Below are 14,389 nucleotides of genomic sequence, written 5' to 3' on the forward strand. Positions count from 1 at the left end.
AAGGTCTGTTTATAAATGTCAGAGGCATGGCCGCCCTGTACCTTGCACATTTAAAATAAAAACATGTATATGAACCTGTATATTATTCGAATAGCTTAGTATTGAATACACGGCACTGGGCCTAGTTTAATATAATACACGTTTTTTAATATAGCACAGCAGGGGTCCCTGCTCCATCTCTCCATCAGTTTGGGGGTCCTTGGCCTGAAAAATGTTGATCCATCAGTATGACCACCCCGTGCGATAGGGGGCGATGTGTAGACAGGTGCGCCCGCCCGGGCCGCTCCGCTTTCTTATCCCCCACAGGTTTGAACCAAACCACGGATCGGATCGCCCCACTGGAGCCGGAGCCACTTATCGGAATTGAGACTGGGTTTTTTTTAATGCCCTTTCCATTCAGCGGGTGTTGTGTTTTCTGAACTGCACTCGGTTGCGGCGCAAACTAGCTCACAGACAACAACGCTTGGACTTGCTGGAGTTGCACCACACAGCCGTCTGGCCCTGTTTTCTTTTTTTGTTTTTTTTTACTGAGCTGCATTTGTGTCCGACTGCGCTTCCGCCATGTTGAACTGATTCAAGTTGTGAGTGAGTGAGTGAGTGACTGCTGTGCTGTGCTGTGCTGTGCTGGGACCGAAGTGACAAGCCCTTAGAAATCGGACTAGGCAGAGTTGGAGGGGGGCTGGCTGTCTGTTACCGCCGCGCCGCGCCGGTGACGCAGGGAAAAAACACCCAAGAAGAGGCAGAGCAGAGCAGAGCAGGGAGAGAGGGGGGAAAGAAAACGTAGGAATTAGATCTTTCTAGTAACAGGTTTGTGTCCTGCCTGCGAAACTGAACTGTCACCGATATAGGCCACGTTTATGTAATATACGACGACACCACCACCACCATCATCATCATCATCGTTCAAGGCGGCTGTGTGGACGTAGCCCGTGAATAGAGGGGGGAAGTCATATCAAATTCCTGGTGAGTGAGTTGTTACAGCTAACTAGCTCGGTGATTGTTATAGCTGGCTGCGGCGGCTAGTGTTAGCATCATCAGCTGGTGGTAGTGGTGGTGGATGCAAGGTAACATCATTACTGCATTTGATTTGAGTCACTTGGGGGTTATTCAGCCCGTGGACGTTTTGTTTTTGTTTTTCCTCTCTGTTAGCTGCTGTTAGCACATTCAGACTTTGACAATGTCAACGCGATTAAATTGCAATTCATGGTGTTAAACAGATTCACTGAAGCCGAGCTACCGCTAACGCTAACTAGCCGCAGATAGATAGATAGTCCTCGGCTCGGTCTACACACTGAGAAGGAACATTTCCTTTAAACGTACCATGTTTACCTCAAGTTACTGAAATTTAGTCGGCCTTGTAGCACAGGTTTATTTTTTATATAATTCATGAATAATAGCATGTTTTAATCCACATTGCTGTTATCATTTTGTTTCCACCGGGGCTTGCGATCTTTCATTTTCAGTTTGTTTTAGTATAAGTTGTAAGTTGCCGTCAGACGATGATACAGGTCAGCTTCAACACTCCAGTTAGTGAAATTTCAGGAAATAGACGGCTCCGCTGTCACTTGCATATTTAACCGTATCTAAGATGGCTAGTAGCTAGGTTAACTTGAAATGGCTGCAAAGCGACATTTTTTTGTGCCAAATCGCAATGTTTTGTTTGTTTGTTCTATATATGGGTGAAACAAATTGAAGTTGTCGAGTCATATCATCAAAGCTACTTGTCAAAATAGAAACATTAGCACCTTAGATGCACCTTGTTTCGGATATTTACTCGCCAGTGAAGCTAATGGCGGCTACCAGCTAACATCTTACTGTTTATCTGGACTGCTGCACGTTAGCACGGTTTAACAATAACACAATACCGGCAGGGGAAAGAGATGTTTGATCGATCATTATTTTTTAATCAACAGCCAAACTTGCTCTCTCTATGTGTGTGTTTAAGGTTTTTGCTTGGACAAGTATTATAATGTCAGGCCCGACCGAGTAAATGAGGCCTGCGTGTCTCAGCGCAGTGGGCTTTGGACGAGGCCTTCACTGCTCCGCTGTCTGGGCGGATCGCCTTGCAGGCTAACCTAACTATCTAACCAACTACCTAACTAACCAACCTAAGTAACTAACCAACCCAGCTGTTAACGGCAGTCGAGGAGCTAGTTTGTGGTCATAGTTACGTAATTATGTCAGTGTTTTTGGTGTAAATGCACCTGCACTGTTTTAAAATCTGAACGTGTTCCACCACGACAACACACCATAATGTTACATGACCGATTTCACCCCAACACGTCCATAAAATGGGTTTTTTAAAGTAACAACATTAACCTTAACGTTACAACGCCGGTTCAATCCCCCCCGCCCCCTCCAAAAAAGGCCGCATTTGCATCTAGCTCACCGTTTGTCTTAATATAATATATATAATGTGTGGCTCTCGGTAATGTGTCAATTACTCACAATAATGTTTTTTGTGCGTCATTAAAGTAATCCACCCTATAACCCCCATTAGCAGGTAGTTATTATGCATTGAGGGATTTTACTTATAGTAGCTCTATACATATGATGTGACATTTCAAGCCAAAGGCACTTGCTAGATTTTCGCCCCATAATAATGACTGTAATGTACTGCCTGTAGTGACAGCTGCAATCTTAATTGCTGATGCAGAGGCAAGTATCACTGGCCACCTGTAAAATAGGAAATAACGTGGTTTCACTACCCTTAAACTAAGAGCACAGTAGATAAACCGAAAAAGGAGTCTGGACCACACATTTGTATCTCCTTAAAATGTATGGCCATTCTCAAAATAGTCTTGCAGTCCCCAAAAGCCATGTAGCCTGAGCTGGGTTAGTGCAGAATGCTAACTATGTTTACACTCCCACGCTTGCTGTCTTGTTTGTATTTCAAACTTTGACATATATTTGTGGACCATACCAACCAATCCCGTTGCCAGTCAGTCGCTGATCCACAGATCCACTGCATGTTTCAGGGTTGACAATTTAGTGGAGAAAGTAGAGAAATGATGACCATAGAGGCAAAGTTCCCAGGGGCTGGGTTTAGACTTTGTATTGTGATTGTCAACATTAGTCAAGATTTAAGCATGTTAAATAGCGTAGAGGATGGCTTGATTTTGATTTCTTTTTCTTTTTTCCCCTCCTACAACTTATTAACTTTGGAGGGTTCTGGTGTTACCGTCAGTCTGTTTTAAAACATGGCACTGACTCCAACATCTAAGTGTTCATTTTATGTCAGGGAAGCTGAAAGGTTGTTATGTTGATTGCCTTGGCAAGCTTGATATTGAATCATTTCCTGTGATATTGAATTTACCTTTCCCTAATTTGTGTATGCACAAATCACATGCTTTTTAACAGCTGTTGTTTGATTGGTGTTTATTACTACATTTTGGGTAAGAAACAGTAACTAGTAAATAACCCACGACCAGTGCAGCTTCAGTGCTGAATGATATGAATCTATGTGTGCTAATGTATTGGCCCCAAAGATCAAAACGGTTTATCAATAGCTCCCACATTGTGCTGTAATGCTGTGTCGTGGCTACTCTCTTAAAACATTAACTATTTGTATCATTTCTGCTCTGTTTTAGTGGCTGAAAATCTAATGTAAGATGTAAAGCTGAGGTGTGAAGCTTAGATGATAAATGCTCGATGAAGTTACCTTAAAAGGGATATATAAATATATATTCTCAGGATGTGTTGTGCTAAACGGGCAGGTGCATCATATTTCACTGTTTGATTGTCATGCTGACATTTAAAGGGAAGTTATTTGGTGTTTTCTGAGTTGTATCCATCATTCCTATTGGTAATGTGCACAAGCTTCACTGCTGTAATCATTGAGTGACAAGATATCATCATGTGTAGCGAGGCAATCAAACAGGCAGCTTTTGATGTTTTTTTTCTTTTGGCTATAATTTTTTTTTTGCTGATATTTTATCTTTGTTTGACAGCCATGGTGTAGAGAGAGGAAAGAGTCCCAGCAGAGAGCTACATACAGGTGCAGGTTCCTCAGCCAGAATCAAACAATAGCCATTGCAGTTATGCAGCATGCCCATTAACGATCAAGTGTAAAAGGAGCATAATATTATAGTTTCCACATTTATGAGCATGCTTGGGTCATGACATAAATTTCGCCATTGGAAAATGTATAAAAGGCTCTGTTGTAGATGTACCCACTGATTTGTTACATCCTATAGTTAGTTAACTGTGCCTGATCTGGGAAAAACAAACTGAGCTTTTGGAAATGTCTGCTGCTATCCTCACCTCTGCAATTTATCTTTAACGGCACATTGCAGCATAAAAAGCCTCTTTTACCTGCGTTGATGTGTTTAGATTCATAGCTCACATGTGCAAAATGCATCGACAACAATCTTGTGCACATCTATGGATCATTAACAGTATGAATGAAAACAATTACTTTTCTGCGCTGCCTGCAGCTGTTAATGTACACGCACAACTCAGGTGTTCGGCCACTAGGATGTCCTGATCGTGCAGGGGCAAAAACCCAGATTAGACAAAAGTGATTGGAATGGAAATTAACATGCAGATGCAGATAGTATTAGACAATCTTTTTGTGGTAAACAATTGTTGTAGTTCACAGACAAGCTTCCTGGTTTAACTTTGACCTACTGAACATATATGGTCTGTTACTGGACTGTTACTCACATTACTGGTTTTACCTCCAAATACCAGGATTAGGTAATCTGGTCAAACTGCTGTTGTGCTTTTATCATTCTGACCATTTGACTCAGCTCACTCGTTCTCGGTATGGCTGTAGCATGTAATATCACCATTTGTCAGATGCAGGTCCATGGGCACGATTTTTATGGTAGAATTATGGTCAAACAACGAAAACAAGACCCACGCCTGATAAATAAGTTAAAGTGTTGTCTGAAAGAGATGTTAAAATGTCAGTTAGCAGTATCATTCGACCTTTGAAACAAGAGCCGTAACTAGAATTGTAAATGTGAAATTCGTGAAGTTAATATAGATATGAATTGGGAAGAAACTTAGTACTACTGGATATACTCAATCTAATGACATTCAAATCAGTGATCCATATCAGACCCTCAAAAGCCTGAGGCCTGATTCATAACACATCAGTGACTGACCAAAAGAAATTAAGAGAAAGTAGCAACTAACACGCCAGGGCCCAGCTCGGATTGAGTTGGTGTACATGGTAACTTCTGTAGTACAAGATTATAACCATCTGTTCACTTATTTTGCTTGTGTATATTATAAGTAACTTAACTAAGCCAGCTGATAATTCTGACCTTTACCCCCTCTTCTCCCCGACTCCAGGTTATGCAATGGTCTCAGCGGCACATCCAGATCTCCAGGTGCTTGTGTCCCTCTCTCGTGCGTTCGGGCTCTCTTCCCTCTGCTCTACAGCTGAGGTGGCTGTAATTTTCCTCCTGGCCAGCGCTCCCTAAGAGGCCAAGATTGCCAAGATCTGCCCCGTGGCGAGCATGACGGCCACCACGCGTGGCTCTCCGGTGGGGGGCAATGACAGTCAGGGCCAGGGTCAGGCACCTGATGCTCAGAGCCAACCCCCACTGCCACAGAACCAGGTAAGCATCCCATCGTCCTTCCACCGAACTCGATTCATCCTTAGTTTCTTGTCCTCTGCATTGAATATTTCACACTTTGCCCTCCTCTTCTAAATAACTGTGCACTTCACTCGCTCTCAGACAGTGGTCACATGTAATTAAATTAACCTGTGCAGGGAGAAGGGGACGCTGTGTTTATTTCCTCTTCTTTCTTTTTTTTTAGCTCAGTCACTGCAGCAGAGTTTTTTAACAGATATTGCTCGTACCTAACCACACACAGATGCCCAAGGGGACGAAAAAAGGGAGGGAGGGAGCGGAAAAGAGGGAGAAAGAGAGTGAAGGCGAGGCATCAATGAACAGAGCCTCTTGAGTGATGGATAAAGGATATGTGTGTGTGTGTGTGTGTGTGTCTGTCTTTGTGCGTGTGCATGTGCAGGCCTGTGTTGGTTAGAGATGAGCCGTGGTAAGACGTGAGAGGCAAGCTGCCTATGTAGGTCAGCCAAGCAGAAGGAGCCTTCGCCACACACCCCCACATTTCATATTTCTCAGTTATGCATCTCTTTCGGGCTAAGTGTATCCCTCTTTTACTCTCCCATCCACAGCTGCTCGCACCACCACCCCACTGATGTTCATACACACTCGTTAGATGAGTTAAAAAAAAATGAACTGAGGAACGATCGCTGCTTAAATACACATTCATAAATGCACATTGTTGCCTTGTTGTTGCTCTTCCTTCTGAAATTTCCATTTGACAGCACCGTAACAGAGGTACACCCACATGCTAACACATTTATTTTTACAAAACAACCACATCAGCCCTCATTTTTTTTGTTTCCTCTGGGCACATAGATACGAAAACAAAGCATCTGGATAGGGAATGTGGATTTGAATGCATTTTATTTAGGGGCCCTTCAGTAGAGACACCTGCCTCTTGGACTTAGAGACTAGGACAATAAAAAAAAAACTGACCCCCATACAAGAGGTGAGCCATGCCAACAGAAAAATGCACAACAGAATCACCATAAACCTGAAATGGGGCAAAGTGTGCACTGCAGCTCGTCAGGGCAGCAGTAAAAGCCCTGTTTAGAAATAAGAGATTTAAATCCATGCAAACACAAGAGGGCTTTTAATTTTAAATAGTAGCAGGTATTGAGTTTGTATGAACATGTGATGCAGTAACTTTAACACAACAGAAAAGATATTACAAAGAATTCAAAGAACTGTCTCAAATATATTACTTTTGTCCCCTGCAGGTCTTTCTTTTTTTTTTTTAAGCATATACAGTAGTTGAAAGCGCTTGTGGATCACTGAAGGCACTGTGCTGTTTTCTTCTTAGTGCTTTTTGTCAGACAAATTGTAAAATTGGGATTTTTACCAGCGCAGAGCGGCAGCTTGGAAGTGTCCTGGGACTTTACATGTCCTTAAGTCTTATTGGATGTGTTGCACTAATCATTTTAAACTTGTTCCGTTTTCAACAGAAACAGAAAAAAACATGTAAATGAGAACGGCTTCCTTTTGAAATTTGGCTGTAGTGAAATACTGTATATTACTGCGCAGAGACGAGGAGAGAAGCAGATAGATAAAACTGGCTGATAGTAGGTAGAAGCAAGAACGATGTAATGAGGCCAGTATTTTTTTACCAGTTTTAACAACATCCTCAATTTTGTGCTTTCACCACATGTGGTCCAGTTACATACAGCGTTTTCACCGGGTCCTTTCAGTATGTTATTTTTATATGTTTTTATTTTTGATGGAGCAGTATCAGCTAGATAAAACCAGGTCTATTTCTGATCCTTTGTCTTGCCCCAGGTGCGCCAGTGATCAAAAATGTCCCATTGTGCCCCATTAAAACACTGTAATTACGCAGCCTTGATAGTGAGTGACCAGAGGAGTGCGCAAATTAAATAAACAGCTGCCTGGAGTGTAATGAGTGTGTTTAATGAGCATTACAGCTTAATGAAGGCCTCTAGCTTCACTGTAAACTTGTAGTCTTGTTTATTTTATGAATTGCGTAAAGATTATTAAGATTTACAATTATTGCTAATATTATTATATTTTGCTTCTATTAATGAATCAACGCAAATTAATAGTCATTTTGTGGGTTTTTACAGACATCATCTCCCAACTCATCTAATGAGAACTCTCCAGTGAGCCCACCAGATGAGCAGGGCCAGGGGGACGGGCCCCCTCAGCTGGAAGAGGAGGAGCCCGCTTTCCCTCACACTGACCTAGCCAAGCTGGATGACATGATCAACAGGTATTTTACTCGCATCTGTTTTTGTTTTTGTTTTTTTTGCATGATTTGATTTCATTCCAGATCCTAAACCCTTTATCTGTGCAACATTTGTGATGTGAACATTTTTCAATCCAATATAAAACATTATCAAATTGTGCTCAGTCACCAGTTCACTACTCTCCACTGAACAGCGAAACAAATTGAGCTCCTTTGTGTTTTTCTCTCGGCTTATGTCTTCTTCTTCTTCTCTCTCCCAGGCCTCGTTGGGTTGTACCAGTTTTGCCAAAAGGAGAGTTAGAAGTCCTCTTGGAAGCTGCTATAGACCTGAGTAAAAAAGGTAGGAATACACAGGATGTTATTCTGTATCTGAGAGCCCATCCAGACAGATACGGCTTTAATGAATCTGCATACGTTTTTTTTATTGTTTCGACGTCTCGTTCTGACAGAAATGGTGTTTTAGGAGGGTGAAAATGGTATTTTTTGGAAACGGATCCCGAGTGAGAAAACCTGAAAACGCTGCCCCAGCGTTTTTGTGTAGACACCCGAAACAGATCTTTTGTGAAACGATGATGTCATACCCCCCACCTCTCTCACCTGTAACCTGAGCCACACCACTAGACATGTACACAGTCTATGGATGTAACGTGACAACAACAGCCAATGACTGTTGGCTCCCTCGAACAATGCGGCTGAATCGCGCCCGTTAAATCATTATCAGTCGTCATATTTGCACTGACACGACTCCCAGTCAACATTTAATTGACTTCATGTGTGGCAGTGTTACAGCGCCACACACACATGCCAGTCCTGGACACTTTCTGTCATTCAAATTCCACAGGAATCGTCCTCGAGAGACCATTAAACATCACAAATTTAAATAATGATAAAGTGTAAAAAATAGGGTCACAACTAACCTTTATTTTCATCTTAATTTTCTTGTCAGATATTTTATCAGTTATTAGACGTACTGTTCGGACTATAGTGTATAGAAAGAGGAATGTCTCACCATAGGTCCCAGAGCCCAGTGCGCTATTTTCAAACAACAGTTTTTGTTTGCTCACATAGACATACAAACAAAAACCCTCACCCAAGCCACATAAACAGGTTATCTGGTGCATGGAGAAATGGACTCATAAATAAAAGACCTTCCTCTCTTCAGCATCTGAATTGTAGCTTCACCCTCTTTATTACACTCAGGCTGTTGCAAAATATTCTTGAAAATGTTACATATTCACTGAAATGACCTTTATATATCAAGTCCAAAATCTTGTCTTTAATGTGCTTGTATATAAAGTCTTAAAAATGGGTCATGTCTTTCTTTGCAGGACTGGATGTGAAGTGTGAAGCATGTCAGAGGTTTTTCCGAGATGGTCTGACCATCTCCTTCACAAAGATCCTGACAGACGAGGCGGTCAGCGGCTGGAAGTTTGAGATTCATGTGAGTCATCGTTTTTGCTGTGTATTTTGTAGGATGGGCTGATACATGCTTGACTACCAAGTCGATACTACTACAACACTTGGGCAGCGAATCAATATTGATATTTTAATCTTTTTTTGTTGCACTAGACCAAGAGAAAACTGAAATAATACTATACTACAAATATCAGGATTCATTTTATCAGTCAGTCTAAAGGGAGTCAGTAGGGGACAGGCCACAGGTCTAGTTGGTCATTGCCCAGAAATAAGGGCTGGGTATCGCTACTGATTTACTGAAACAATTTGATTCCGATTCACAAGGTCCCGATTCAGTTCGATATTGATTCATTTAGAGATATTTCAGTTTTAATACCAATTTTGCTTGGTTATGAAAGAGATTTTCACAGAACTAATGCTGCAAATTGTACAAAGATGGCACTCTCTAACCTGGTGTATTATTAAAAATATTACTGTTTGAATTACACATTGACCCAAAAGCATTTGCATTAATGTACATTTATTTAATATGACCCACTACAGAAGTAAACAGTGCAATTCTTCAGTATAGTCGTGGACGATGATCGCTATCGTGCAGATCTAATGGAGGAAACAGGAAATTGTATACTTTAAAAGATTGATCTAAGGATTTTATGATTCGATATTGGATCTTTCAAATGAAAATCGATATGAATCAGAAAACCATTTTTTTTAAAAAACCCAACCTTAAAGAACTTAAAGTTTCCGGTCAGCAGTCGAACAACAGTTATCAGTCAGCTGAACTGTTGAATATTTAAAGGTTGACTATGTAGAATTACAAGAAAAACAACAGAAAAAGAATTCCAGCAGTCGATTGCCAGACCGTTGCTAGGCAAAACGGGCCGTTGCTAGGGACTCCGCTCTGAACAGAGGACAGCAGAGGAGGAGGACTAAGCAGGATATTTACCTTATGTTTCATTTTTACCGTCATTAACAGCATAATAAATGACTTGTAGCTTGTTACAGGGAGAGTGGAGGCTCTCTGCTTCCACACCGCTGCTGCTCAGAGCCTCAGAGCCTCCCTGTCACTGCTCTCGTCAAGTTGGAAAAAAAAAAAAAAAAAAAAGGAGCTCCGTGGCACCGAAAGTCCGCGACGATAAACGTGTTTATGACAGATAAGACTACACAAATACACCCATCCTAACAAGTATATGATAATCCATTGATCCACCGATTGATTATTAAAAAGGCTTGGTTGGAAACAAACGCATCCGACCGGGAGGAGGCAGGAAAACAGCGGAGAACTGAGCCACATGTCGGCTACAGGCAGGTACGAATGTAAACAGAACGTTGACAGAAAGTCATTGTCGAGCCCGTCAAAAAAATTAAAAATAATAATTCAGACTAAAAAAAATTTTTTTATGGAAAAGCAATACTTTCATTCTGTACCCCTCTAAAGGCCCCATGGATGTATTATTTTTGAAAAAATATAGCTTTTAATAAATATTCTACATATTCAACCTTTAAGCAATATATCACGACAGGCCGTGGTTTTTTGTTTCCTCTGGGCACATAGATACGAAAACACAGCATCTGGATAGAGAATGTGGATTTGAATGCATTTTATGTGCATCGCGTCGGGCCGAACAACGCCCCTTAGCCGTGGTATGAGCATATACCACGGACTGGAGTGATATATTGCTTTTATAAAACGGTTACGAATAAAGGCAATATAAAAGAGGGATACGCAATCAATTTCATGTAGTTTTATTCAACCAGAAATACATATTATCCAATAAAATAGCCTCACTGTGAAAAAAATAGTCCCACCTCTCCAGACGTTAGCTCCAAATTAGCTCTGCATCTCGTCTTTTCCTCTGCTTTTTTTCAGGTTAATGTCACTGCTCAATCCACTCTACCGTTGTTAACCCTCCCCGGAGGTGAAAGTTCACCTTAAACATGTGAATTCAACTACTTTAGTCCATTTTTTTAACATCGTAAAAACATCAGCTGTCTTTGGCTACGGACTGCAACAGTCCGTTGTCATGGATACATGACAACAACTTCCATTCATACCAGTCATACGTGCCTGACACGGAGTGATAACCTATGCTGTGATAAGGTTTTAGAATAGGTTAACAACCAATCAGATTGCGGGATTTCACCTTTCCGTTTTATAAGAAGAATTATTCACCTAATTTCAAACACCAGAACAGGCAAAAGGAATAGCAGTACTGGTATTTCTCCCTTTTTGAGGAAATATATAATGTTTTAATAAAATAATCGACCCATTGCTGAACTATTCAGACTCTATGAAAGGAGATACGGCTAAGCACATGTAAGCTGGAATAAAAGGAGGGGATCAACATAATTATGAAAGGTTGGGAAAGAAATCTATTCTGTTAACCTTGGTGGTATGAGTCAGCAGAGTCACCTTAGTTTAAGTCACCCTATAGCCTTATCTCATCGGCTGTGTACATTGTTCAGACTGGGGTCTCGCCAGGCCAAATTGAGTTTTTTCAGTTTTGTTTTCATCGAGCTGAGTGAAAGAGGCCACGCCAGCAGTGATCAATGATCTTCATGTTAGGAGTTGCTGAATGTGTCGTGCTGTGTGCTGTAATAAAGAGATTGATGTCTGGAAACCTTTTCATGATAAACCACTCAGACAGACGGCGACGTCAAGGAGCCGCGTGTCTCTGTTTCTCCTGTCGCCTTTACTTCAGATAATGCTATCTTAAGTTTTTTTTTAGTTTTTTTTAATCTAATCTTATTTCAGTACGTTTCACACAGGATTTTACATTATTTTCCTCTGATCCATAACTGCTCTGATTATTTACATCCCTCAAATGTTAAGGAGGGAAACAGTTTCTTTTCAAACTACAGGAGTAGAAACTCTTAAAGCTTCTCAGGAATTCAGTGATGAGTCAGCCCCACATTGATCCCTCGTATCTAGTTACTTCAGATCTGTAAACCAGTCAGGAGCCATGCAGGAGAACCATTTCAGTCATTTTAGCAGAGATGTGATTAGGAGTTGGGCGTTTTATGCCTCTGACAGCCGTGGCCAGAGGCTTTTTGTTGTCAGTTTGTCCATCTGCCGATCATCCCATTCTTGTGAACATGATATCTCAGGAACACCTTATGGGAATTTCTCCAAATTTGATGCTAATGTTGACTTGGGCTTGGGGTTTATTGATTAGATTTTGGTGATCAAAAGTCAAGGTCAGTGTTGCCTCAATGTTGGGTATAAATGCAGGTGCTAATTATGAAAATAATAATAACACTTAATGAATTGTATTCAATTTCTTCAAAGGCTTCAGAGTATCCAGTCATATCATAGCATAAACATTGACCCAGCTGTTTCTGCTTAATTCCTCATTAACCTAATATGTTTATGTTTACAGTCATGAAATCTGACTGGTCCTCTTTTTGTGGTGCATGCTTGATGGTTGCAGTTATCACAGCCACTTCTTCACTTCAACAGCTGGCAGCTGTTTAGGTTGTTTTAATCTTCTAATCAAGAAAACGTGCTTCTTAGTCAGCATGTACCTACAGCAGCATGACCTAACCTTACTTTGACCGAGTTACATTCAAGAACCTGTTTTCAATGACGGAAAGTAAATTCACTCGAGCTGTAATTTCTTTCGATCGATCAGCTGTGTTTACTGTTTCAGGTGTCATAGTTATGATGGTTAGACAGATGAATTAGTCCACTAACGCATCCTACAGTTTGACATGTTTGACATGAGTTTTTCAGTATAGAAGCAACTCAGGTTTAAGTGTCGGGACGAAAGTAACAGCTGTGATTTCGTCCCTCTGCTCATTAACAATGAGCCTGTCTTTCACTCTGCCGGTACCGCGGTCACACTGTGTGTTAGGATTGATTAAAACACAACGTAAACAATGTGACTGTATAGGACATGTAGATACTGAAGGAGGAGGGCGAAGACCAGTGGTTAGTTTTGGTTTCTGTTCTAATGGTTGATGGAATTCATTAATTTAATTTATGTCAGTGTTGGTGGAGCAGACGGTTTTGGGGGAGCTGGTACGAATCATTGTCAATTCCTTCTGACCTCAATTTGTTTTGATACTACATATTTTATCCGGTTTATGTGTCCACCACTATCCTCGCCACATTGAGGGAGGTTCGTTTTGCCACTCAGTCCAATGGAAGGGGCGTGTCCCAGAGCAACGGGACGTAAACACATACATACATGTGCACAAGTCATGTGCAATGGATGCTGGTCTCAAATTAGATTATGTATTTTACTTCTACGAATTCTGTACTTCTGTCTCTGTCTGTCTTGTCTAACAGCTCATGTTATTTCCTTTCTATCCGACCTTGCTTCACAGAGATGTATCATCAATAACACACACCGGTTGGTGGAGTTGTGTGTGGCCAAGCTCTCTCAGGACTGGTTCCCTCTACTAGAGCTGCTGGCCATGGCCACCAACCCTCACTGCAAGTTCCACATCTACAATGGCACACGGCCCTCTGAGACCGTCCCTGCTGGAGCACAGCTGGCTGACGATGAGCTCTTCGCCCGACCACCAGACCCACGGTCTCCTAAGGTGAGTCACTGCACCGGTTGAACAAACGGGAAAAAATGTACCCTTGAAGTAATGTTCCACATTATTTTTTAGGTTAATAGGACTCTTCCCTCCTCATTCTTTCAACCTGCCAGGTTTTAACTTTTTCTTAAAACTGACCTCATTGCTTGTTCTCTCGCAGCCTCTGATCAGATAAACGAATTACACTTTGAACAGTCTAGATTGGGCTTGATGTTACCATACCAATTTATTTGTGCCTCGTGATAAATATGTAGGTGTTCAAAAAATAATCCAATTGTCAGGAAGAATCACACAGTAAACAGACCCTAAACTTCTACTGAGGACAGTCAGTCTGTCTTTTATTCCTCGTAGACGAAATCCATAGAGTGGCATTTTAGTCTTACCCCGAGGGCCCTTGTGAGACAAAGACGGTCCCACTGTGGCATAGACTGATAATGAAAAATATGGAACTCGCAGTCTATAAGACACTTAGTACTTGTGTCAGAAAGCAGATTGTGTAAAAGAGAAGGTGGATACACCAGAGAATAGGAATTTAACAGTGAAAGTGATGAATACAGCGTGGGCATGGGGTCAGTGTGAGCAGCACTGCAGCTCTGCTTTCCTGTCTGCCTCTGTTGGCAGAGGGCCCAGGACTACTTAGGGC

At 41.4% G+C, this 14,389-nt stretch overlaps 1 protein-coding gene across 4 annotated transcripts in view; it reads left to right on the forward strand.

Moving 5' to 3' along the window:
- The first annotated feature begins 353 nt into the window (after positions 1 to 353).
- usp9 (ubiquitin specific peptidase 9) overlaps positions 354 to 14,389 on the forward strand; it is a 49,313-nt gene continuing 35,277 nt past the window's right edge. Inside the window, exons 1-6 of one of the 4 annotated variants that reach the window (XM_085764392.1) lie at positions 354 to 581; positions 5,302 to 5,570; positions 7,661 to 7,806; positions 8,043 to 8,122; positions 9,111 to 9,223; positions 13,528 to 13,746. In XM_085764392.1, the coding sequence (XP_085620518.1) occupies positions 5,469 to 5,570; positions 7,661 to 7,806; positions 8,043 to 8,122; positions 9,111 to 9,223; positions 13,528 to 13,746 (660 nt within the window). In that variant the 5' untranslated portion in view covers positions 354 to 581; positions 5,302 to 5,468. Of the gene's footprint in view, positions 964 to 5,301; positions 5,571 to 7,660; positions 7,807 to 8,042; positions 8,123 to 9,110; positions 9,224 to 13,527; positions 13,747 to 14,389 lie in introns of all 4 variants that reach the window. The other 3 variants (XM_085764390.1, XM_085764391.1, XM_085764389.1) reach the window with 3 other exon arrangements.

Source organism: Trachurus japonicus, chromosome 21 (genome assembly GCF_045865225.1).
Source record: "Trachurus japonicus isolate A0001 chromosome 21, Traja_1.0".
NCBI classification, from domain to species: Eukaryota; Metazoa; Chordata; class Actinopteri; order Carangiformes; family Carangidae; genus Trachurus; species Trachurus japonicus.